The 27,738-nt window shown below is 42.9% G+C and overlaps 1 protein-coding gene across 1 annotated transcript in view; it reads left to right on the top strand.

Moving 5' to 3' along the window:
* The first annotated feature begins 248 nt into the window (after positions 1-248).
* Positions 249-27,738, top strand: part of PSMD5 (proteasome 26S subunit, non-ATPase 5) — a 62,623-nt gene continuing 35,133 nt past the window's right edge. Inside the window, exons 1-5 of the mRNA XM_085613533.1 lie at positions 249-468; positions 8,965-9,109; positions 14,041-14,154; positions 16,978-17,106; positions 19,209-19,318. Coding sequence (XP_085469659.1) covers positions 284-468; positions 8,965-9,109; positions 14,041-14,154; positions 16,978-17,106; positions 19,209-19,318 — 683 coding nt within the window. The 5' untranslated portion in view covers positions 249-283. The remainder of the gene's footprint in view (positions 469-8,964; positions 9,110-14,040; positions 14,155-16,977; positions 17,107-19,208; positions 19,319-27,738) is intronic.

The raw sequence follows: 27,738 nt of genomic DNA, 5'->3' as shown, positions 1-27,738 counted from the left end.
AGTGTACCTGATTAATTGTACATTCAATATTATACATGTATGGGGAATCGGCTGTCTATACCAGTTTATACAACAATGTCTTTGCAAGGGTTTTGTAATGATTTAAACGATGGAGTATTTTTAACCCAGAGAGACTCGTGTAATGAATGCTAACTTTGGCATCTCAAACATGGCCGCCAATGTAGCACGAACCGGGTCAAGGGCTAACATTATAGTCCGTCATCCTTTTTCATGACGAAGGTGGGGCTCAGGAGCTCACGCTGAGCGAGACTCCCATCTGAAGATGGCAGCTTCACCGGAGCTGGAGTTAGAGCGGCTGGTGGCCGAGCTCCCCTTACTGGAGGAGCCCGTCGAGTCACTGAAGATGCTCAAGACGGCGGTGCAGGCGCTGCCCATGAGCACCCTGAGAGAGCGGGTGCCGGGCCTGCGGCTCAGGGGGCTGTTCAACCTGCTCAATGGGGATGACAGGTATGAGACCTTCCTGAGACCCAGAGTAAAACGAAACACGCCCATCAGCACCTTTACACTAGACGAAGACACCGTAGCCTTTCCTTCGTGCACCCTCCCATACAGCTTGGATACCCTCAGGGTGACAAGCAGCGCTCTACATATCTACCTTAACTTAGCTTACATTAAGTACGCACCACCAAACAAGACGGGGAGAAATGAAGGGGAGGACACTGCTACATTGTGCCTAAGACTTCAAAGTATTACACCCAGGCCCTCGCAGCGATAGCCCTGGTGGAAAGATCTTACGATCACCGATTTCATTTGTGACTATCTCTGCTACTCCAGCTTTCTTTGGGTTTTCGGACTTATAGTGCTTTCTTTAAATTATAAAATCAGGACTCAAAGTCCCAGCATGCCAAGAAAATGATCAGACTGTATGAGCTTCTCACGCATCGACTTAGCCATTGAGTTCTCTGCCAGTGTAAGGCAGAGTCCAATCTGGAGGGTGCAAGTAGGTGCTCCAGCGGAAAAGGGCAAATTTACATATTCTCCCTGTGTCACAGACTCGTCACCACACTAACTCATTAATTGGTGGGGCCCATAACACCAACACTCATACGTCTCACTCGAATCTGCGCACAGGAGAAAAAGAAGCGCTGGACATGTGGGGGTACCTTGTTACCTTTCGGGAGTAATTCCTTTACATTGTATACATCTGTACCTATAGAATCCCAACTTTAACATCAAGGCACTCCACCACTTGGTCGATGGACCAATTAGTTGGACTGGTTGATGGTGATTTAGAACCAGCTAAAATACATTTAAAGCTTCGGAACCATTCAGTTAACTCTCAATACCTTATTAAAGAATCACAAACTCATTTCTTATTAATCAATTTTAGTTTACCTAATTTAATTCACTCTGTATTGGCATATTCAGGATTACAGTTCAAATAATTTCTCTATTTGAGTGACTTCCAATCTTTGATCTTTAACATAAAATTTGACATAACGTTTATATTTACCTAAATTTTTAACATTGGCGACCTTCCGACCACCCCGAATATTATTCCAGTCTCTGCGACCATCTCCAGCAGTCCCCACAAATCAGCCAAATGACCAGACGATCGAACCAACGAACCAACAACCCAACAATTTAGCAAATCAACAACCCCCTCTTCCAAATCCCCGACTTTTTATACCCTTTTTAGGTCTCGCCTGACCCAGCGCATGCGCTGGTCTGGCGAGACTTATTGAGAGGGCTCCAAAAAGTGCTACCAGGCCAGCCTAGAGCTACAGTGCATGTGCGCGGGCGCAACTTTTACCACGATTACTTTCCCTTTAGCGGCCACACGGCCGCTTTGATGTTTGATTGCTATCGCGATCACTTTCACTTTTGCGGCCACACGGCCGCTTGGCATAGCCAATAGGTTTTGCTTTGGGACCTTATAAGTGTTTAGTTATGCAACTGTTGCATGGCTAAGCACTTAAAAGGTCCCAAAGGCGAGACCTATTGGCTATGCCAATGCTTGTTCTCCTTACGTTTAGGTCAATGTGCAACAATTTAGGGGTAGAAAGTGTTCTGATTGGCTAAACTCTCTGCAACTTGTAAGTCTCCTGAATGTTCCCAGGTTTGACTGTTTCCCATGAGACCGGGCATGACATTTCTCAATTGTATTCTTTTTGGTAATTCATAGGCAAAAGTTCCGAAGTAACAAAATGCAAGCCTTCTTGTACAGGTCCTTCATTATCCCCTCGGTCATTCACACCATTCTTCGTCTTGGCAGTCCTTCATGTTCCTATCCTTGACAAGGAACACTTTGGTTCTTGTTGGAGGTCGCTTGGAGATCTCCAGAGCCATCTGAGTCTGCGCAGTAGACATCGCGCTCACATGACGGTGGCAACTTCAGAACTCCATCCTAAGTACTGCAGCCTAGTAGGCCCGAATGCCAACTTAAGCAAAAACAAACATAACAGTAATTAATATATAGAAATGAAGATTCTAATGTTTAAACCCGCACTAATCCCAATATATATTAGTATTTTCCTAGCTTGTAGCAACATTTAAAGCAATAGTACTCACCATTCTGCAGCACTGGAAGCACAAACCATCACAAAAGTAACATGAATCATGCAATTCTCTATTTCACCACATTCTAAAGTTAGTTTGCGTATCACAGTTAATCATTTAATTATTTGCCATGCAATTAGCATTTTAGTCCCACGTGTATCTCGTGTTTATTAAGGTGCAGATTTTGATTAGTTATGCCACTTTACACTAATTAGTACAAGTTAATATTTAGAATGATTACGTAAGTAAATTTCATGCAAAATAGAGTAGGTATACAAAATTTTGCTTTACCTGCTCCATCATAGGGACCCTGTACTCAACGTGTACAGTGAGCTGCCCTTAATGGAAAGCACACCTTAGTTTGTGGGGTAGACGGGACAGGTCGATCGCACTATACACATGGCAACTGATGAATTGTCCCTCATTGGGAGCGGTTGAGATATTGAATTCAAAAGTCTTTTGGAAATAGCTACTAAGTTAAATTGAGTAGGAGGTATGGTTACAGGTTCAGCTAGGATCTTCAGAACCCTCCTCACACTACTTGACAACATTCCCTGGCCAAAAAGAGTTAGGACTTCTCAGGTTTCAAACCTGTTGATTTTCATAATTATGCTGTCACATAAAATGACATGGCATTTAATCAGACCATGTTATCACAGGAAATTAACCTTACATATTCTCGGACCTACATCAGATTGCAAGTAAAGTCTTAGATACACAAGACATCACCTTGGTGTAGGATGTAGAGGCTAAACTGATAACTTACGGTGTGTCACAGAAACATTACGTCAGTCCAGGAACATGGGAGCAGATGAGGAATTCTGGCTCTATTACTACCAATTCTGATTATATTCACCGACCATGTAGGGGGTGCTCCAGGTTTGCCCTTACCTTTTTTTTCAGTGCGGTTTCTCCTATGTGCTTAAGACCCATCGATTGTGTTCATGTCCCACTTTCTCAGTACCTTCAGATGTCTCATGGTCTTCAGCTTCACCCTTTCTTATTTTAGGATTGTAATTCCTTTGTTATTTGCTCCTACTTTTAAGAGCAAAGAGAAGGTAGAGAAAGAAGTAACGGGAGAACGCATTTGGAGAAAGAGGTGGTGTGGTGAGAAAAGAAGAATAGGTAGGAGGTGATGAGAGAAGGGAAGTAATGAGAAGCAAGTATGAGAGAGAGAAGAGGAATACAGAGTATTGCACATGATAGGAAATGAGGGAAGTAACCGAGGAGTGTTTAAAAAAAAGATGCAGCCTACAGAAAGAAAGAAGACGGATATAGGAACCTAGGCAGAAGAAAAGAGCAATAGTAAGGAGTGAGCAGAAGAAAAGAAGTGTGAAAAGGAATGAAGATGGGGAGTAAAAGGGACCGGTATGCCGAGTTTGACAAACCAGGCGAGAGATAGCGAAAACGCGGAAGGGAAGAACAGTCCCCATGTATTTAATGTTTAAAAAAGATCTGGTACAGTCGGGCAGATCTTTAAAACTGGGGTCTGCACTGGGAAACTCAAGATGTCTGGTCACAGTAAGTTCAACGCTGATTACTGACTACAGCACCTTCATCCTCCTTGGCGACCTCAATGCCACTGGAGGACTAATCTACTTGAAGACCTATCCAACATCGGACTCACCCAGTGAGTGGAAGGCCCCATACACCCCCCCAACGGACACCTACTGGACACCATCCTCTACAGCTGCGCCAACATCTCAGACAAGCCCACTCCAATCACCTGGTCCGACCACACCCTCCTCAACTTCAGCATACCCATCCCACACCAGCGCAGAAACACTATCACCAAATCTGCATGACAGAACTGGAAGAAGATCTCAGAAGCATTGTGGTCTTCTGAACTCCCACAAGACCAGCCTCAATACAACAAACTCCCCAAATCTATCGCCAACTTCAATGCATAAAACACACGTGCAAACACACACGCACGTAAAGACATGTAACCATTGTACATATAAATATCTAAAGCTATAAACGTGCAGGTGATTGGAGTGGGCTTGTCTGAGATGTTGGCGAAGCTGTAGAGGATGGTGTCCAGTAGGTGTCCGTTGGGGGGGTGTATGGGGCCTTCCACTCACTGGGTGAGTCCGATGTTGGATAGGTCTTCAAGTAGATTAGTCCTCCAGTGGCATTGAGGTCGCCAAGGAGGATGAAGGTGCTGGAGTCAACAATCAGAGTGGCGAAGAAGTCTGTGATGACACTGCTGGATTTGACGCATTGCCCAGGCGGGTGGTAGACGAGGGTGCCGCAAAGGGTGTAGTTGGTAGTGATGAGGAGCTTGAAAGTAAAGTGTTCCGTGTTGCTGATGGTGCTTTGCACGGTAGTGGAGCAGGGGGTAAATTCTTTGTACATAATAGCGATTCTGCCTGCGGGTCTGTTTGTTCTTCCCCCACCTTGTAAACATGTATCTTGAGGGGTGGGGAGGATTGCAGTGACAATGACTGGGACAGAGAGGGCGACCGCATGGATTCAGTCAGAAAGAGCAGGTCCGGTGAGAGTTTGTGTAGCAGAGCCTAATGTTTGGTAACATATTTATTAGGGAGTGAGTTTTGAGTAGTATGGAGGACAGGTAAGCATGTGGTACAGTGGGATTTGGGTGTGTGTGGTAGTATGGTTTACATTTTTGAGGTTTGTTGGGGCAGTGCGGATGGTGCATGTGAAATGACTAGTAATGCAGCAGAACGCAACTTCAGTGTTGGGTGGCAAGGTGCGAAGGCAGCGCTGGGAGATGCGATGAGTTTAGAACGTGGAGGGCTGGAGTGGAGTATCGACCGGGGAAGAGGTGGGAAGGAGGTGGGTTTGTGGAAGACCAAGGGTCCTGGCGTTAGGTGCAGGTAGTGTGCGGGGGGGGCGCAGATGGGCTAGCTGTTGCACGTCCGCACTACAGCCTCCATTAAGTAAAGACAGTTCTGGAGTGAAACCAGTGATGTCACTTCCTGTGCAGCTGGAGGATGGGAAAGCCAGTGCTGTCCCTTCCTAATGCAATTTTAACACCTGAAAACTGGAATTAGCAACTGAAAGTTGACTTGCTAATCACTACAAATGGTCTGCCACTGTGCAGTATACAATTTTTCTCTAATTTCAATAACATATTATCCGTTTGAGCTATGAACTTTTTTTTTTTTAAATCTGTAGATTATGCAGGAAATGGGCTTGTATGTGGTATTTGCTATGCAGCATTTGCAGTGAGACTATAATTGTGCAGAAAATACCGCAACATCAGATAATTCCATGACCCTGGGTATACTTGAATACATCTCTCCTCTAACTCTCATTCCCCAAACAAGTATCTTTTTATGGGGAGATTCATAACTTGAGGGGGAAAAAAAGCATAATCTTGGTCGTTCAGTTATTGACTATTTCTCCCCTGCTTTTATACTCCTACCGAGGATTCCTCTGGGGACAGAGACTGGAGGAGGCTTCCAGAATTAAAACACTATACACCAGGTCAGGTCTACAGAACTCAATGGAATACCCAGATGACCCTCTCTATTGGTGAATGTGATAGAAAAAACGTCCCCTGTTTCTGTAGGTTACACTTCTCTGGTGAAAATTAATTTCCATTATTTCATCCCCCTTGCAGTCATAATGAAGCGTGTCCTATCAATGAAATAATACAAATTAGTCATTAACCTTGTACTAATGTGCCACTGTAGTGTGCTCTACTAACTTAGTAAGTTGAGTTTTTAAAACACGAATAGAAAGTAATTAATTAGAACAAGTAGTTCACAAGCCTTAGCTAAGCTTTGCTGCTCCGCACTGCTTGCAGAGTGCATTCAGTTTGCATGTGTTGCTTTTGGGGGCCTGCTATCACTGGTTTGGCTGCTGTAGTGTGTGCCACCTGGCACACACCTCATTTGAGGAAGCATAAAAGAAGCCCAGGCGCACTTGAGCATCAGCTGTCAGTTATCACAGTAATGAGAGTCGGTGTATTTATTCAGCTAGTGTGTGCTCACCACACTGCCGATGAAAAGGCCCCTATCTACTCCACAGAGCAATGCACATAAGCGTCGGGGTCCCCGACATACTGAGGCATAAGCAGAAGCAAAAGGAAATTCCGACACGAACCGCACCAGCTAGTGGAATTGAGATACCACACACCCGCCACCAAAGCAATCAGAGAATCTGTTGTGTGCCTCCACGAACAGCAGGACCGCCACAGAGATGCCGAAAGATGTGGTCTGCAAGCAGCGCGCAGGCAGCACCTCATACTTGCCTGTGGAATCAGTGTGCAACTTCTAGAGGGCAGCAGCATGACAGCTCGGTGGGGACAACTTGAAACGGCATATCCTCACAACTCCACCAAAGAGGGATGGACAGACGTATACCACACCCGAACACAGTATGAGGCAGCAGGTGCGAGGTGAACAAACTTTTTAAAAAATGTGCCAATACAGGGAATAGTAATTTCTGAGGCGGTGGCATGAAAGAGATAATTAAGGACAGCTTTTATGTCGAACAGAAAGCCTAAATAAACTCCCCGATGGTGTGTGTGAGCTACGTCAAGGCTACAAAAGAATCCTATGTAAAGTGCTCGCTTATCCTCCATTATGCTGGTGGAGAAATCTTCATACATTTTGAAAACTTTCCAAACTCAAAACACACAAGATAAGGGGTGAGACGTACCCCTCCTCCTTCCATCCTCCCTCACAAGTAACCTAACACAGAAAAAGGGAGGAGAATGCAATCTAAGTGGGATTCCCCCCTCTCTGGGAAACCAAACGAGGTTTTAGAATTGCCCTCACCCACTAGAAGTGGCATGCTTAGTCGTTGGGCGTGCTACAACAACCTAGCTCAGACCAACGCTTGGCGTGAAGCAAACACCAGAGAGAATTATGCACTTGCACCTACAGATATTTAGGGCCAGCTTGCTTCCGGCAAAATCATGAAGACAAATCTTGGCTTACCGGGTGAGAGCTGCATGCCATGTTTGTCAGTGCAGCTACATTCGGGCTTTATTCATCGAAAAACACGGAGGACAATAGGTTGTAACAAGCATTGGCCACGCGGCAGTAAAAGTAACGCCGCGCGGCCGTAAAAGCTAAAGTCATCGCGATCGCTCTGAAAGCGAAAGTGATCGGGATGACGCGCTAAAGCACAGTTTTCAAAGTGCTGCTGGCGGCCAGCTGCGCGTGTGCACGATCGCGTGAACGCAAGCGCTAGGCCAGCCAGCAGCACTTTGAAAACTCACACACAAAATGTCTCTCCGAGCCAGCACATGCGCTGGACTTAGCAAGACCTAACAATGTGTAACAAATTGACGCCCAGAGACTACAGCCTAAATGTCAAAACACTGTTTCAACGAGGTCTTGAGTGCTGCTGGTGGGAGGAAAAATGCAAAGGTTTGAGTGCAAATGTTCTAGTTATATACTGTCCTACTGCATGTTGTCAGCTCCAACATCTACTGCTCAACCTCTGAAGTCTGAGCCAATGTACCACATGGGTACTGCCGGTGCAGGCTGCTCACGCCAAACATCATGCTTTTTACTTGCTTAGTCTTGTGACTGCTCTCCTTATTTCCCTGCAACCAGAAGGCAACAGCGCAAGCTACTTGTTTGTGTATAAATTCATGCCGAGGTTTTTGACTTGTATTAAAATGTTATTTTTGTCCCCATGCATATTGTGTCAGTACAATAGCTGCATTCCTCTTCCTCCCGAGCTGTGGGTAAAGGTTGCCACAGCTCACGTTGCCACAGTGCTCAGCAAGGACACTGGCACCATGTGAATACAGCTGTGTGGGTGGAGTGGACTCCCAACTGCATACAGCTGTGAAGTGGGGGACCACTTTCCAGAAAAGAAATCCAGCAGATTAAAAAATGAGGGTAGCAAAAAATGCATCAGTCCATGATGAGGGTAGCAAAAAATGCATCAGTCCATGACGAGGGTAGCAAAAAATGCATTGGTCCATGACGAGGGTAGCAAAAAATGCATTGGTCCATGACTAGGGTAGCAAAAAATGCATCAGTCCATGACGAGGGTAGCAAAAAATGCATCGGTCCATGATGAGGGTAGCAAAAAATGCATCAGTCCATGATGTTTTACCTACCAAGTCCTTCACCAAAATTCCATCCCTGAACACTTAGGCACTCCACACGATACATAAACCAAAGAACACCAGGTATCATCAAAACAGTTACTCCGGTAAACGGAAGGCGATTAAAAATTAGGTGGTGAGTGAAAAGTTCGTTCAACAGCGAGGCAAAGAAAGGGGTTTTTAAGTTATCTCTATATATATAAGGGAAAGGAGGGAGATGATGCCGAAATGGTGAAAGAACCCAAAAATTTGAATAATCATTTAAGATGTCCTATTCTAGACAACGTAAATGAAATGTACACCAAGTCAAAGCAGGTTAATGATTAAGTCTTGAGCACGTGTTCATGCACAACGCATTTTAGTTTAATGTTTTTCGCTGTGCTCTTTTTCTCTTTTGTGTTCAGGGAACAGATTGCTTTGTGTGTGTCTGTTTTGGAACGACTCCTTGAGGCCTTGGAGCCAGTTTTTGTGGCACAGAATTTTAAAGAAGAACTTCAAAGGGGACTTTACCATCCAGACGACACAGTGAAAATACTCACGGTATCCCAGGTATGGAGGACATTAAGTCGCAAAAAGAACGTATTCCTTCACAATTTTGCAGCTAGTGACTCAAAACCCTGTGTTGCATTTAAATATGGAATGTTTGGTAAGAAATTAGTGTTGCAATCTTTAGCAAATCTGAATTTATTGATTCAGAAGTGCTTACCGGATGACCTGCAATAGATTCTTAAGTAAATTTGAAATTAAATGTTTGTTTTTTTGGTTGGAGTGCTGTAAGTTATTCAAACAAAATGGATTTATAATTCAAAATTGATTCTTGAAAGGAACTTTCAGGACCGTTCTGTGTGCTTATTCTCATACTAAATGTTCTGTCAAGAGCATTATGGATCTTATATCCATCCTCTAGGCTTTAACTGCTAACTTTTTTTAACCTCCGTCTTAAAGAATCTTTATTCAGCCTGATAAGGCCATAAAAGACATGTTTAAATGCGATACAATTATAAAAGAAAAATAAAATAATCACAATACCCCAATTATTAAGAGCAAGATCTTACTCAGCACTGATGCTCAATAGAGAAAATTAAAAACATCCAAGTCGTCCAAAAACACGTTGACAAAGTACAAATATGATTTATTATTATTATTATATTAAATTTATAAGGCGCACAGCTACCCGGAGGTTTCCCGGCCCCCAGGACAGATTGTAGACAGAGCAGACAGCTTTTTACTGGTTGAATAGCCAGGTCTTGAGGCGGAGTAAGGAAGGCAGTGAGTTCCACAACACTGGGACCAGATACGAGAATGAGCGTCCGCCCATACGTGAAAGTTTGAATCTAGGGTCTATGAAGTTGGCTTGGAATGAGGAGCGAAGTAGATGGGTCGGAAGATATGTCTGGGCTAGGGAGCATAGATAGTGGGGAGCTGTACCTAGCTTAATCTTATGCATATAGCATAAGGCTTTAAATTTCATCCGGTGCTCAATCATGAGCCAGTGGAGATCACGTAAAGTGCCTGTCATGGAGGATGTTTTCAGTACATGACGAAGTAACCTGGACGCAGAATTGTGCACCACCTGCAGCTTACGTACTAACTCCCTATTTGCTCCTAGATAAAGGACGTTGCCATAATCAAGCCTCGACATGATTAGGGCCTGGATAACTATTCTTTTAGTAGATTCAGGCAGCATCCATTGTATCTTACGGAGCCATTAAGAATCGTGAAGCAAATAGAGGTGGTTTTCGCTATTTGCTGTTTCATAGTCAGTTGATCATCAATCACTATGCCTAAATTACGTACAGTTTGTGCCGGTTTAGGAAGTCCACCCATTTCAGACGGCCAGTGATGTGGGCCCCAAAGATCCTTATCCATCCCCATGATCAAGACCTCCGTCTTTCCTCCATTTAGCTTTAACCCGTTAGTGTGCATCCAGCTAGCGATTTTATAAAGCCCTACCTGTAGGGATGAAACACTGGATTTGTCCTTGGCGGATAATGAAAAGAGAAGCTGGGTGTCATCTGCGTAAGATAAGATTGACAACCCAGCCTCTTCCGCGATGGTAGCTGAAGGGCTGACGTAAAGATTGAATAGCATGGGACTAAGTATCGATCCTTGTGGCACTCCATAAGGAGATGCAAAGGTCTTGGAGCAGGCCGATGGAGAGAAGACCTGAAAAGTCCTGTCGGTGAGAAAGTTTTTAATCCACTCCAAAGCTGAGCCAACAATTCCCAGGGACTGGAGTGCTTTTAGAAGGGTAAGGATGAGATACTGTGTCGAAGACGGCACTCAGGTCTAATAGAATGAGTGCCGCCGTTTCCCCTTTATCCAAAAGCAGGCGTATTGTTTCAATAACTTCTAGGAGAGTAGACTCTGTGGAATAACCGGCTCTAAAGCCTGATTGGGATCCATGTAAGATGTTATTGGATTCCACAAACCGTGTGAGCTGCTGGTTCACGTGTTTTTCCAGGATCATAGAAAACACAGGGAGTAGGGAAATCGGGCGGAAGTTGGATCCGCATTTGGTTTCTTCAAAAGAGGAAGGACCATTGCGTGTTTCCATTTTGCTGGTAAGGTGGCTTCCTTCAGTGAGGCATTAAGTAAATCCATGACGATCCTTACTGAGGAGGAATTAAGTTTCAGTAATTAACAACACTTCTATAAAGTGCATATTAAAAATTGAAATAGGCTGGTTTAAAATGGAATTAAAATAAACGTAAAATACCTAAAATGAGCATTATGTCAATGTTTCATCAGCACTAATAAAACAATGGTAATTACGTGTCCATTGTTTTCATCGCTCAAACCGCAGCTTTTAAGAAGGAGCACATCCTGAAACAAATAGCAGATGTATTCAACAATTGCAAATGATACAAAGCGCCTCTACATCTGCAGTGACCCAGTGAGTTTGAGAGGTTTGAGGAACAGACTGCGAGGATAACTAAAATGAAAACAGAAAAACATGTAATGCAAAAACGACTGTTCAGAAACCACGTCGTAGGAGCAAAGCGAAGGTGTTGCCCCCATCGGGGGTTGTTTTGGATTCCAATACTCAAGAGACACCAACAGTGCCCACTCTAAAACGGAAGAGGAGAGACCTCTCCCATTCGGGCAAATCTAGTGAAAGATAAAAGGCAGACCTAGCGCTAGTGAGTTTTCTGTAATAAACCAACACTTCACTTTTCGCCAACTCTGCTTGCAACCTTCTCTCCTCATTAAATTCCTGAAAGAGACTCATTACCAGGACTTTGTCTTTCTTTAGACTTGAGGGTGACTAGAACAGAGAGGCCAACCCCAACGCCTGGAATGTTTTAAAGATGTAACTCAACCAGGGGATAGCACGCCCTTTATCCAAACTAAGACAGTCTGAGATGACATCCCTACTGAGTTTTGTTTACCGGTTGACCCACACGCTAACCCAAAGTACGAGTGGGGCAAGCTGAGCCCGGTCTTCAGTGTGACACTCTGTGTGTATAATGGAACTAGATGCAGTCGGCGGAAGCTGTATTAGCCTTCGACATATGCAGGTTTCTCAAAGCTTGACAGGGGAGTTCTTGTAGTAACCCCAAATCCCCATCCTATACTTTGCGGCCGGGGAACATTTTGCACATTATATACTTTTAAGAGCAGCGAAATGGTTCCTTTCCCCCTCGCCTTAGGGAGATTAAAAATTGCTCTAGCTAACCTGCTAAGCTTTAGACATGAACTTGACAACTGGGACTTCCATGAGCCAGAAAAGCTAAAAATGATGCCCAAATAACTAAAATCTTTTCCGCTGCACAAAGACTGGCCCTTAACAAGCCTACGGATATCAGTTCTGCCTGGCCCAGAAGGCCGTGATCTGAGATTTTCCGTAGTTAGTAACCAGGTCGAGACTACCCATAATTTGGATGAAACGGTCCACCAGCACCTGCAGAGCTGAAGGGGTCCGAGCCAAAAGGACCGCTTTGTCAGCATAGAGCACTACTGGCTCCTGAGTGTCAGCAATTCTGGGAGTGTCCACCAGGGAAGATGTCAGATAAGAGCTGAGACCGTCAATATATAGGATAAAAAGTAAGAGGGCCAACATACAGCCCTGGCGCACCCCCTGCTTAAGACTAAATTCAAGGGACGTTTCACCAGTTAGGCTCACCTTCACCTTTGCTGCCAGATCAGTATGTACATCATACATGAAGTTTACCAAAGATACCTCCACAACCATATCCAACAGCCTCTGCCACACTTTGGATCTATTAACCGAGTTGAATGCTGTTGAGAGACCTATAAAGGACAGGTACAGTGGGCAGCACTTGACAAAGATGTACTTATTAACTATTAAACTCAGATCCAAGCACTGCTCCACCGTACCTAGCCCTGGACAAAGCTCAAATTAGAAGGGAGAGAGGATGTCCTGTTCTTGATTCCATGTAGCCGGGCGGCTGTAATTCACTCTGCCAATAGTTTTAACTGTACTGTCTATTAAAGAAATTGGCCTATAACACTTCGGGGGACATGCGATCACCTTTTTTTAAAAACAGGAACGATGGTTGAGAGTTTCCAGGAGCGTGGTTGTGTATATTTAGAGAGCTGTTTAAATCATTGGTGATCAAGGGGCGCCCGAGAGCAGCATTGCATCTTATAAGGTCAATTGAGGTGCCTTGACCCCCGTACTCTGGTGTATAGCTACTTCCATTTCAGATAGTGATACTGTTACTGGTTAGGAGTTATTTAACCTAATATTTAGACATTTAACCACCTCAGTATTTACCTCTAGATGGTAAATAGCAGAGAAGTGTGCCACCCAGTAGTAACTTAAAATGCTATATTGCAACATAGAGTTGCAACATAGAGCTATCAAGGGCGCTTCTTGACCTAATTCTGTTGACTGTGTCCCAAAAAAGTTTACTTTTATTGCCCACCACAGCTAATTCCAGTGTTTCCCAGTTCAGCTTGTGCGGGGATTCTGTCTCTGTTAGGAGGATGACTCATTCCTGCATCTTTCATCCCAGAAATGTTTACTTTTTTATTCTTCAACCTGTCCCAATCCTCGTTTGCTTTGAAAAATGCCTTCCTCTTGAAAAATCTTGCTTTCATTGTGGAGGTTCTGAGTATTTACACTATGCAATCAAAGCTTCTTCTTCAGCAGTATTAGTAATTATTGTGTACAATACATGTTTTTTAGTAGCAGGAGCCAACTTGTATTGCCATATTTTCATAATGCTAAGGGACTTGCCCTCTAATGTTAAGGTAGTGTTGATGACCCGTACTTGGTCACCCATGGCTGGGTGAAAACTATTGAGTAGGAAACCCTAGAGATGTCTAGTCAATGGTGCAACCATAAAATACTGAATTATTTTTGTACAGCTTTGATAACAGTGCACAACTGGAGAGCAGGTAGGGATGCATTCTCTCTCCACTAAAACAAGGCTGCTTTCACCTCTTTTAATACCATGATTGCTTAAATGTCAGACTAAATTACTGTTTAACTGTTACAATTCTATTTTTAGGTTGGGCGCATTGTTGAGAGTTCTGAAGCCATTGCAGAGATATTTAGCAATGTTGAACTGCTAAGACAAATTATTCATTGTATTGGGGGTGAGAAGATATCAGTAGCGAAAGAGGTAAGTAGGAATGACTTGCATCTCAAATTTTCCTTACTAGCTAGTCGAGCAACCTTTTCTTTGCAAGAATAGCTTGATGGCTTTATCAGAAATGCTAATAGTATTTTAACGATTTGCGATACCCTAGAAAAAAAAAACTACTTTTAGCTGATGTTACAGCTGTTGCCTCAAAGTAATGTCTAGGAGGGAACGCTGGAAGATAACCCCACTGGTCCTAATGTAGTTGTTTTCCCTGTTCTTATCCCTTGGGATCTATTCCCTGCTTGCACTGTTTGTTTTATTTTACTTATTCGCGATATTTGTTTTCTCTCATACATCGTGTGCATATTCCACTTCGTCATGTCTGACCGGACTGTCACTTTCTCTGACTTGTGTGTGACTGGTATCTTTTGACCTGTTACTATTTCATCTTTCTCCCTTTTTCTGTAGCCACCATCACCCAGCATGTTGGTTTTCTCCATCCTCCAAGTTTGCTGCATTATTTGGTACATGTATTCCTTGGCCCCACCACACTGTTTGCTCCTGGTGTTTTCCAGCCCCTTGCAGTATATTTCCTATTTTCCTTTGGTTCCACATTTCAGGTGCTGTTTTTGTTTCTCGGCTTCACATTTTGATTCAACTCTTACACATGTTGAGTTGTGTGGCGTTGGTTTTAGGTCTGTCATTGAAGGGTGGCATGTATATTGTCAGGTATATAATCATGTTTTGTTCATTGAAGCATAACGGCTGTATCTCCAAAGCAATGCAATTATGTTTTGATGTCTGCATTGTTCCTATTGGATGCCCCAGTCTCCAATAACACACACTAGAGAGAACATGTCCAATATATCCAGCACAGCCAAGATTAGCTTAGTTCACTGAAGCACTAACCACTAAGGCCCTGCGCAGAAACTGTTAGACTGAACTCAAGTAATACCTCCAACACGGATATGCCATAAAGTTGGCTATCACATCCCTCTGTGATATGCCCAACAATAACTCCCACCATAACACCTTAGACTCCCCTACACAACAAGAAACTCCCTAGAGTTGAACTTGCCGAAAACAAAAACAATTTATTTTGGGAAGTACAAGAGGTCCCGCGGAGGGTGGTATTTCAATAATGCTAAGCTTGAATCAACACCTCTCTACAAATACCTGGGAATCTTTCTTGATACTAGATGTTTATTCGTCAAGCATAAAGAAGCATTAAAGGCCACAGCATTGTCACTAGAGGCCGCCGCTGCGATACTGTCAAAACCGCTACTTGGCCCAAGTCTCACCCCTATGCTGAAAGTGATGACGGCAAAGATAACTAATTCTCTGTCGTATGGGCACGAGATCATGAGGGGCTCAACGAACACTTTATTGAACAAACTTACCATCAAAATTTATAAACGTGCGTTTCGTCTGCCAAAATCAGCTTCGCCAGCCCAAATCCGTCTCAAACTAGGCCTAGTAGACCATCATGGCGTAGAGGCTGGCGCGTTTATAAAGGTTTGCAACAGATTGCGCCATGCCCGGGAGGGCTCCTTGGAAGCCAGACTTTGGAAGGAAATATCGAAGAGCCCTACTAGTCAGAAATATCGACATCATTTGGATCACAGCCTACAATTACTTGGAGTTAAGGAATTCTGGGGAACAAATCCCTCACAGCCGACGTTAAAGGCGATCATCAAGAAGAGCGTCCGGCACTGGTCCTTTCATTCTGACAGGGCAATATTGTCAAAGAGGAAGCGCGCATGGGCAGTGATTTCCAATTTTAAACCAGGCCTTGAGTCACCCTACTTAGCAAGCACGTTTGCACTTTACTGGAAACAAAAGTTTTTAGCACTGAGGATGGGTGAATGGCATTTTTTGAAGAGCCTTCCTGAATGGCGTAGTTCCGACATTAGTATTAAATGCAGGATGTGCGGCTATTACTCCGAATCCATTGTATGTCCCGCAATGCTTACAGACAGACTGTCTCTATTGGGAGACGAATGGATCAGGCTAGTAGTTCGATCATGCCGCCAAGCGATAATAGCTGCCTTAAACCCGGACAACACAAGCTGAACATTGGGTTCACCAAATTTGTCAGTAAAGCGTCAAAACTGTTGCAAGATACTAGAGCTGCTGAATCTCTCTTACTTCATTAGAGTGGCATTTTGTCTACAGGTCCCATAACAGAACCTTCGACTGTTAATAATTACCGATCTGAATCTGACTTTTAGCTGAATTTTAACTGCTTACATTGTTTTAGCGAATTGAAAGAAACACAGTTTTGTAATTTTTATTGAGTTGTCTTCTTTATGAATGAATTGAACGCGTTTATATTGTAATGGTTTTAAGAAATCAAACAAAGTATTAGCGCCTGATAACACCTTGAACTGAATTCTCAATATGTATTGAACACCGCCCACATATGTCATGTTATCAGCGATCACGCTACCAAAGAGCATTACCTGCAAAGAACACCACACACACACGTTTTGTCAAGCAGTGGTCATGTCTGTTCACAGACAGTGCAAAGGCAGTTCCCAAAACCCTTTGCTCTTAACTGCCAACATCCTACACCCAAGGCACAGCTAGATAATATGAGCAGAACGTAATACCCAGAGCACTATCTGAAGCTGAATCAACCTCTGGTATGCAGAAGTTACTTCCCAGAGCCATGTGGAAATTCACTGTGCTGCTGAAAGCAATGAGATAACAGCTGCCGAATGTGTTGTGGAAATGCCGGCTCAACACAGTGTTCTGTGCTTTCGCTTTGTGCAATACTAACGAATTCTGAGTCCAATTCAACTTGCCATTTAATATTAAACCAGTGATCTGATCTTTACATGCATTTTTCTTCTTTTTCAGGCAATAAAATCGCTTTCAAGAATAGCTCAGACAAAAGCAGGTCTGGAAGCCTTATTTGTCAGCACTTTATTAAATGATTTGAAGACTGTCATGGCAATAAGTGACATTGTTCGATACAGAGTGTTTGAGGTAAGACAGATCTACTTTCTTCTTTCCATTTCTTTATGTTAGATGTTTGTTGTAAAGCTTGGTACCGAATTCTGCAACATTTTAGTCACTTTCTTTCATGCAGATATGTTACCTGTATGTGTCTCGGTGCACTTCAAAAGCTTGAACCACTTTTGGATTCTGGGCTCTGTTTCCATACTGTTCTGAGACTTTCTTCGATTATGTCTCATTTGTGAAATTGGTTTGTTTATTGTGGTACTGAACATTGTTTGTTAGCTACAAAATAAAGTATTTGTTAGTACTGTGTGTATGGATGTGTGTGCACCAAAGGCCATTCACATGGTTATTATAGACTGTTGTGTAGATTTGTTTCACTAGGCGTCTGTATTGTTTTCATGTAGTGCTGCACATGTGATTGTGTGGCATCTTGAAGTTAAATTGTCTTTAATGATTTTAGATGTATGTTTTTGTAGTTCTTTGGGTATATTTTTAAGTTAGCAATGCTTTACTTTCTATATGTGGGGTGAGGTCTGCCCAGCATGCTCTTTTTGGATACAACAAATTGTAAGTATATCTGAACAGGTCTGAGTAATAATATGCTCTGTTGGTTATTGCTGCTTGCAGTTTGAGGCTTTGTTTGTGCTGCACCTCTGATAAGCAGAGATCCAACAATCTTGGAACAAAAGAACAATTGGAACATTGGGGAGGGGGAGGTTGGGCCTGAACAATAGTGACTGTATATACCCGTTTCTTGTGGCGTCGTGGTAATACCCTTATGAAACCCTGGGTTTCCACCACCCTTTGGTGCAGGAGGTGTATACAGCGCTTACATGGCTCGATAATCTGTGGGCGCCCAGCCCTTGCTGCCTTGGTTCTGCTTGCCTTTTGTTTGGGCTGTCAGTGGCATAACCTGAAGTAAGTGCAACCTGGTGTGTTGCTAGTTTTGTATTCCACTGGGACAAGATCGGGTATTTGCATAGACCTAGTTTGTCTTCCCTGTGTAGGGCTGTTCCCTACGCCTTGGCCCAGTTCAATATTAAATGAGACCAAGCTTGTAAAGTTGGGGGATCTATGGACTTCCAACGGTTGGTGATGAGCCTTTTGGCCACCATCAGGCCTAAGTCCAGAAATCGGGTTGTGGTTCTATGCGCTTTATCCTTGTTAAACATGCCCATATATGCAGGCCTCTCATTTATTTGGGGGTGCCCTCCGTGCAGTAGTTTAAGTGTTGTATCACCCCCTCCCACTAGTTGCGTAGAGTAGGGCACGCCCACATCATGTAAAGAAAGTCAAAGTCAGTTAGCTTGCAGCGCAGGCAGCATTCGTCTTGCCTGTGGAAATATCTGTTGATTTTATCGGGAGACAGATATGCTCTGTGTAACATGTAACACTGGATTAGATGGAATCTTGCATATCGAGGGACTGACGTGGGGCCCAACAACATCAATTTGGGGATGCTCTGAAGGAAGTAAATATGGTGGCAAATGGGCATGTGTACTTTTTCATAGATGCATGTGTGGATGAGGTGATGGAAGTGTTATGCAGTTTGTCAAAGAAGGTGAGAGAGACTGCAGTGGCATGAGTAAAGAAGGGGAGTGGATATATAGTGAAGCTGGTTGGCTTGTGTTTGAAAACCCGTTCCTATGATCTTACTTTGCTTGTCCATGGCAACAGCCTTGTGGAGGGTGGGATTAACAACAACGGGGATCATGTTTTCCAGTTTGGGATTCTAAATGCTTTAGACAAATAGAAATTCACTCCCTTTGTCCATATTGTCACTTGGAACTTGCCACTAGCCTTATTGCATAATGTAGTATGATGCTACACCCAGGGCTAGGGTAACCGGGGATAGTTTTAATGTTGCGTATAAATGTCTCAAGCCCCTTTATTCTCCATAGTTGAGCCCAAAGCAAGACTGCCCACAGTATCCCTGACACCAAAGAAAATGAGTTGATCATAGAGCATATTTGACATTACATTAAGTTATGGTATGGATTATGTATTTATTTTGAGATGTTTCTACCATAGTCCTGCTTTACTAAATCATTTCCCCATGGGTACAAGTTTATTTGTAGGATTCTGTATTTCATTGACTTTACTATTTAATTTATTTTCTTCATCAGTTAATCGTGGAGATCTCTTCAGTGTCAGAGGAGTCCTTGGGATACTGCATAAAAAGTGGATTTATATCACAACTTCTTGAAGAACTGACTGGTGATGATGTCTTAGTTGGGTAAGTTGATTTGCAGTGAGGATAACAGAAGAAAATATCCAGGCATCCTGGCCAATTTGGTAATCTTTTTTTGCTCCCCCGCAGCCATTCAGCAGGGATGGAGACTAACTTAATTTACTGTGATACCTTGTGTTGGCATTAGAGGAATATACCCAGCCCATTCCTCCCAGGTATATAACTCCTGAATAGCTGTTGATGCACTGCTTCTTCTTTTGGACTTCCCTGACTCGCAAAACAACTTTAGCTCACCAAGCATTGGTAACAAATTTACTACATTAACCTGGCCTCAACCTTTACTGTGCCTTCCAGATGTTGTCTTAAAATATTGATGTAGCAATATGAAGCCCAAAACCCAGTGACCTCAATACCAGCCTCTTCCATGACCACTAGCCCACATGCTAATGGATGGTTTGCACAAATGGCGGCTTAGGGTCTTTGAAAGAAAATGAGAAGCTGACTCACACTGTGACCTCTGATCCCTGAAGTATAGATCTTATACTGTTTCACACGATTTACATTGCACAACTGAGATTATCAGCAAGAGGTCAAAAGATAACAAATGGACGTGGACCCTTCTCTTTGAAATAAATAGTCCTCTCCCAGTGAGTTTAAAAATTAGAAGTTATTTAATCACTCTTACATAAAATGCTTTGAAAAAAGAACAGTATGAAACTATCATTGTCAGCATTTTTAAACACGCAAGTCATTGGTGCACCTCAGAGTTTGTCGTGTTTATAGAGCAAGCAGCAGAGATCACGGACTGTTATAAATCAGATGTAAAAATAGCTATCAACAGAAGTGGCTGCAAACGGGTGAACGGCAGAGTTCCCTTCTTACTTTGAGGGAGTGCCTGTGATTATGGGTGGCTCTTACAGTACCAGAAAGATTAGGAAAGCCCACCAACGAACGAAGTCAGCCAATCTTGTAATCTAGTTCTGAAGACCATTCAATTTCCTATGGTATGAGGCATTTTTAGTAAAGCATCCTCGTCCGAGTAGCCCAGTGCAGTCACTCCAGCCAAAAGGTTTGAGTTTAAAACCCATTGACATCCAGAGGAGCAAGCGATTCGAACATAAAGTGAGTCGCATAAGACTGTTCCGAGAACCACATCTTCTACAACAGAGGAGGCCCCTGTTCCAATATAGTCCAATACCTTGAATACAGAAGATTCAGGGTGGGACATCTAATACGTTATAAAGCTCCCCCACACGAGCTTTCTCAGATATAATGGATTGGTGACTCTAAACCACAGTGTATTACGTATAGAAACCTTAGTATTTAACTTTGAGTAGAGAAATATATATATACACACATTTGTTTATTATGATGTAGCCACACTCGCTATGATGGATCACCGTTTGTTGTTGGACCATTTTAGCACACATTGTCTGAGAATGCTTTTTCATGTGAGTAATTAGCAAATGTACTCTGATTTATGTTCTGAAATGGCCTAAATAGAACAACTTAAACATGAGTTGGCAAAGCCGAAACGTCTCACCTATGTGAGCTATTGGCTTTGCCAATGGCTTTTTTTAATTTTTATTTTTTTATTAGTCCTCATTTAGCAATATTTTGTAATTGGATGTGTTGGGGGCCAATTACCCTTCCTGTTCCAGCTGTTAGGGGTTTCTCCTGGGTAAACGTATCGTATACGTGGAGAATGTCCTCTTCCCCTTGTTCTTGAGTCTAATGTTGTCCGCTTCCTGCACAGATCGGTTCTGGGTTGAGCTAGTCACTCTGACTACTCCTTCAAGTTCCCACTTGAAAGCTTTAGTTGCATTGCCTAATCATTAGACCATACCATGTAAGTCGCTTTCTTTAATTCATATGATTATAATTTTCCCAGATACTCCAAAATGTATGTCTCTTTCCAGTGTTCCCACTCCTATCTAGTTTATTTATTCTTTGTATGAAGGCTAGCCACTCTTTGTGTTGGAAGTACACTTTTCACCCACTTAATGCATATTTCCCTTCTTGCTAGAAGTATCAATATGAAGAGAATATTCTCCTGATCTTTGCTCAGTTTGGGTTTAGTTAATTTATGTTGGGTTATCCCAAAAATAACCAGATCTATATATACTCCACTCCACCAGTTGTCCCAGCAATTTAGACAAGGTCTTACCCGTCTCCTTCTAAAAATTCCTTGAGTTGGGGACACTACCGAAACATGTGTAGGTCATCTGCACCGACTTCTCTGCACTTGGGGCACTGTCTCCCCTTTTGACTGCTGATCTTTGATAGCCTCTTTGGCGTCCAGTACACTCTGTGGGTGGTGAATAAATGATTTCACCTCAGAGGTGCAGATTTCACAATTTTCCAACAAGTAGCCATAGATACTTGCCATTCATGTTGGATATCCAGCTCCGGCAGTTCTCTTCCCCAAATCTCGCCAGGAGTTTTGTAGTCTTCCTCCCCTTCTTGGATTAAGGCTCAATACTAGTATGATATTTCTTTTTTGTTAATCTTGTTCCCCTGTAGCATTTCCTCTACTTTCCCCATTTCCATCTTGACTATCTTTCTGATTTTTAATCCAGCTGGTAAGTTGGTAATACTTGAATCTAGAAACTGTGCCCTTAGTCAATTTATTCAGGACTTCCCACTCTATAATGGAGTTTTGTACAACTATCTCTCCCCATCTCGTTATGTTGTTTTCCCTCAAGGGGTTTGCTAACTTGTCTCTTAAACATTCTGGCGTTCCAGAGGAGTCCCAGATTGGTGCAAACTTACTATAATAAGACACTTTAAGAGTTTTTCTCATTTGGTCTGAGTTTTGTGGCCGCCTTCAGGGTCTTTAGTTTTATTTTCTTAAAATACTTGGGGTGACCAAATGTGTATAAGTAGTGGCTTCCTTCCTTATTACCTGCAGCCTGCAAGTATGTAGGATATAGTTCAAAACACCCCAACAGTATCCTGAATTTTTTTTTATTGGAACTCTCTACAGTATTGCAGGATATCTGGGCTGGCAATCCCTCCTTGTGCCTTATTCCTCATATTCTTCTTCCAGGCAATCCTTGCTCCTTTAGCGGCCCAGATAAAACTACTTAGTTCTCCTTGTAGTTTTTTTATCTGGTCTATTTTGAATTCCAGCAGCATAGTACTGAACAGATAAGTGAATTTTGGGAGTATTGTCATTTTGATTTATATTTGATCTCCCCATAAACGTCAGAGGTAGACCCCCCCCCTCATACTTTTAGTATCTTCTTCACTTCTTTGTGGATCCTCTCGAAATTCAGACTCGCTATTGCCTCTGTCTGTTGTGAGGTCTAAACCAAGATATTTTATTTTTTACTTTACCCTTGAGTCATGAGAGTCATTGTTACATTCTAGAATTTCAGTCTTTGATTGATTTGCTAGATACCCTGACACAATTCCATAGTGTTCCAAGATGTCTTCAATTTTTGGAATTGAGGCCGTTAGGTTGCTGATGAACACCATTAAGTCGTCTGCAAATAGAGCTACCTTCTTCTCCCAGACCTGGTATTTGAAGGGTATTATTTCCTTAACTTTCCTTAGTAGGCACGTTAGGGGCTTAATATACAGGTTAACAAGTAGCAGGGATAGCGGGCACCCTTGTCTTGTACCCCTCTTTATCGTTATTTTATTTGTTACATTTTCGTTCACTAGGACCTTAGCTAAGGGACCTTTTATAGATCTGTTTAATTGCTCTCTAAAATGTATCTCCCAAATTAAATTTGGCAAGGGTTGCTTTTAAAAAAGGCCAGATAACCCTGTAGAACGCTTTTGCGGCATCCAGGGTTAATTGATAAAGGAATTGAATGCTGTATTGCTATATCAATTGCACTTATAAGTTTGTACGCGAGTTTTTGGTTTGGATGTACTACAGAGCCTACAACCCTTCCTAATCTTTTCGCTAAAATTTGCGTATAGACCTTATAGTTCACATTTAAAAGTGAAATCAGTCTATATGACTCGCAATTTGGTGGGGACCTTCCCTGGTTTTAGCAGAACACTAATGATTGCCTCGTTCCAGGAGGGTGGGAGATCTCTTTTCCTTCTAAAGACTTCGTTGAGCAGTTCTGTCAAGTGGGTGGCCAGTGCTTCTCACATATTTATATATAGTTCATTTGGGAGTGCATTTGGACCTGCCGCCTTAACTTTTTTTAGCTTCCAAAACTTCCTCCCTATTGATTTTTTGATTGATCTCTGTTCTTTGTTCCTGGGGTGCTGTTGGTAGTGTTATCTCATCCAGAACTGAATTTATCTGATCTTCTGTAGCTACGGTTCCTTCAGAATATAGATTATCGAAAAAATTTACAAACTCTTTCCTGATCTCATTTTCTTCTGTGCTATACTGTTGGTCTTCTTTTTGTATCTTCACTACCCTATTGCGTGTTACGTCCATTTTTAATTTCCAAGCTAATAATTTTCCATATCCTTCACCATATTCGTAGTGTGAGATCTTACTCTCCTCCCATCTATCCCTAACTATTGTTTCTAAGATATCTGCCAGATCGTCCTTTTTCAACTTCCTCCTCTCCTCAATATTGGTTCTTTCCAGCATAGTTATGCTTTTGCTTAACTCCACTATTTCTTTTTCTAGTTCCCGGATCTTATTTCTTGTATTTTTATTCTTGTGTGCTGCGAGACTGATTATTCTTTCCCTGATAAAGGCCTTGTATGCTTCCCAAGCAATTTGTTTTGTGTTCCTCTCTTTGTTTATTTGGAAAAACTCCTCGGTGTCCTTTGTTAACTCTTCTGCGTGGGTTCTGTCTAGGAAGATGACTCTATCCACTGGCCATCTTTAATTTAAGGCGCAGGATCACAGCAGAGTGATCGACAAATGAGCTGGTATTTGTTCTACTCCTTGCGTACAATTTAGTAGTCCCCTATCTATTAAGAACTAGTCGATCCTGGATGAGTGACCCAATCTTTTATTTTGCAGAGTAAATGTATGGGTCTTCTCTCCTTTTTCCCCCCCATATGCCTATGATCCCCCAAGTCTTTGATACATAGGCTCACCCACTTTTTTAGTAAATTTGGACCATTCTTAGCTGGAAATCTATCTTTTTTGGGATCCAGTATATTGTTAGTCACCCCCCTATTATTATGGGTGCTTGCGAAGACAGAAGTGGAGAGTAAATGTTTTGGAGTGGCTCCGGGTCATCCATATTGGGACCATAGTATTCGACTATTGTGTATGGATTGTTGTGTACCCTCACTTTCGTCATGCCCATCTTCCTTTCTTGTCTACCTCTGCAGTTTCGATCCTTGCTTTTAATGATTTTTTAAACAGGATCGCTACCCCTTTTACACAGCACTCTTGGTTTGTACAGACACACGCTTCAACCCATTTCTGGTTTTTAAGAATTCTCTCCCATTCTTCTTTCAGTAGGTGTGTCTCTTGAAGTATCATTATTTCGCAATCTGTTTTGAAATATTCTAGGATTTTTGCCCTTCGTTTTCTTATCCTGAGCCCGTTCACTATCCATGACATGATATTAACTGCCATTTATATCATCCCCTTTGGTTGGAGTCTGCTTTGGTATGACCTTTATGCCTCTTGTGGGAGTTTTCTGGGCCCCTTCTCCCTTACATTGCTTAGTTAGGACATTTTTTTCTTTTTTTCCCCTATTATGTTCCTCACCTTGTGCATTTTTTTTGTTTTTAGAGTTTTTTCTACATGATTTCCTTAATCTCCCTCCCCTCCCCGGAGAATCCTCCCCAAACCTTCTTCTGGGCATTTCCCTTTTCTTTGTTTGTGCTCCTCACCCTTTTGTTACACCATGTTTCCAGTTAATTTTGTTTATGCATGCTCCTTTGTTTGTGATTTGATATGTTCTAGGAAGCACTCCACCTCCTTGGGGTGTCCTATATTGTGCATCTTATTTTCCCACATTATTCTTAGTGAGGTTGGAAAACGCATCTGTACTGTTGCCCCTAGTGATTTCAGTTGTTGCATGAACTGGCCAAGCTGCCACTGCTTATCCTGCGTTGTTTTGGAGATGTCGGATCTGATTTTACAATACCAGTCGTTTTTTGAGAATGATCCCACTTTCAGACCCTCTTAGAATCCTCTCTTTAAGCGTGTATGTTTTAAAATTCATCAAGATTTTCCATGGGTATTTCCCTTCCCAAATGGGTCTCGATGGATTATTTAAATGTCCTCTGAGAGATCAACCATCGTTGTCCAGGGGATTAATTCTTCCAATAATTTAATCGTAAAACTTTTAATGCCCTCCCCTTCCATACCTTCTGGGACATTAAGAATTCTGAGGTTATTCCTCCTGGTCTGGCTCTCCATGGACACCATTTTGTCTGTCATCTCGTTCTCCTTAGTCTTCAGCAGGTCGATTTTCTTTTCTATTTACCTCAACTTTTTTGCTTAGTACCCCTACTTCTAGTTCCACTGATGTGACTGTCCATAAGCATGTTTATTTTTTGAACCAACACCTTGCACGCTTCCTGAATTTTTGTCTGATTTTTCTCTGAGGTTGAGAAGTTAGACCTCATTTCCTTCGTCATGATTTCCATAGGAGTTTCAGAGGGAGAAGGAGTGGAAGTTACGGTACTTATGCGCAGCTTTTGAGGGGGGTTGTGCTGTTTCAACTAGGAGATGCTTACTCCTTAGACAATGTCCTCTTTCCTCTCCTATTTGCCGTTTTTGCTTTGCTCCTAATGCTGTCGGTAGGAATGAGAGGGGGAAACTGTTTCAGCCTTAGGTTTCTCACCCCTTCAATGTTTGCAGTTTCCGCCAGCACTTTAGCCTACCCTAGGTATTTTATGTAAAAAATGCTTTTAGCACTTTTAGTACTTTTAACCCCCGTTTTCCCCTTGCCGTGTTGCCAGAACCTCTCCCCCTTTCACTTACCCGGGGCTCTCGGTGCTTTCCGCCACCTTCGCCTCAACCTTCAGCCTCACGACGTTGACACCACTTCCCCAACACCAGACTGACAGCAGGGGTCCTTTCTTCCCCTCGGCAGAGCCAGCAATACCGACGTCTTCCCCCTGTATGGCACCCTCGCGGCGACTCCTGTTGTTTCGGCACACCGTGGCCACCTCCGCCCACACTCCAGGTCACGAGCTTGCGCAGCAGTGCAGCACTCCCTCCGGTTCCACTTTCAGCTGCGTGGCTCTGATTTCCAGCCTCTGATGTGGGCGAGGCAGCTCTCCAGCCTCCCAGCTTCCTAACGGTGTTCTGCCCCTTCGTGCTTGGCTGAACTCGGCTCCTGGAGGTAACTCTGTTTCTCGTGTTTTTCTGTTCGTGTTTTCTGTTTTTCCTCATATACGTCCCACAGAGTGCTCCATAGTGCTTCACTTTCCAGAATCCATGCTTTTACTTGTGTTTCGCACTCATTTTAAATGCAAATGTTTCAAAAGGGTTCTGAGCCCACGACCAGGCTCTTTAGCCGGCCACCATCTTCTCCTTGATAAGCTGCCTTTTGCCAATGTCTTTTAGCAATGTTGTACAGTAGCGTGACTGCTGATCAGCATGACTAAAGGTTTGTGGCGTGGCTCGGAGTGGAGTAGAATAGTGGGAGTGGAGTAGAGTGGGGTGGAGTTGATACCATTGAATTGAGTAGACTAGAGTGGCGCACAGTAGAGTGGGGTGGAATGACGCATGCTGGAATGGAGTGGCGCAGAATGCAATGCTGTAAAGTAGAATGGCATAGAGTAGTACCTTGTGCGTGTGAGTAACTAAAGCGTCATTACAAATGGCAGATAGGGTGATCGCAACTTAATCTGTATGCTTGTGTTAAAAGTAGGAAAGCACATTGCACATCCAGGAATAATACTGAGATGCTTGTAAAAAATAAAATAGTCTGTTGCAAAAAGACGAGGAAGAATATATGTACTTGGCCCATGCTCCTGGGAGGAGATAACTCAAGAAAGGAAGGGAAGCCTACGGTAGCTAAGCAGTCCAAAGATTGCAAATCAGCGCGACAATAAAAGCAGCTAGTGTTATATTGTGTGCGGGTTGTAAGCCCACTGAATTTTAAACAATACTTTTTGCAGCGCATGCGCTGTGTAGGCAGACACAAAAAGGTCTTGCAAAGTAAAGAGATAATCTTCTTAAAAGATGTGTTTGATTCAGGTGCTCCGTATTTAAAGTCATTTGAGTGCAGAGGCAACTTTTCAGTGTTAGTTTTATGTAGCCCAGCCTCTTTCAGTGTCATACAATGGACCAAACCCATCCTTTCTCTTGTCTCACAGCTCATCGGACAGCAGAGGAGGCATCACTTCTTCCTCTTCCCCTCGTTCTTTCTATTTTATTCCAGCATTCAAAGACTGGTCGATCAAAGTAATGCATTGTGGTGGCCCCTTCTCCTGTTTTGCTGGCTGCTGCACCTTTGATCCTCAAACACCAGGTCATCTGTCAGCCCAGTGAGAGCACATCTCTGCATCTGAGTTTACCACAGAGTGCGGTGCTTACTGCTCTGAAAAAAGTCTGTTGCAGTTGA

The sequence above is a fragment of the Triturus cristatus genome, chromosome 1_2 (genome assembly GCF_964204655.1).
Source record: "Triturus cristatus chromosome 1_2, aTriCri1.1, whole genome shotgun sequence".
Lineage (NCBI taxonomy): Eukaryota > Metazoa > Chordata > Amphibia > Caudata > Salamandridae > Triturus > Triturus cristatus.
This window is presented reverse-complemented; position numbering and strand designations above follow the sequence as displayed.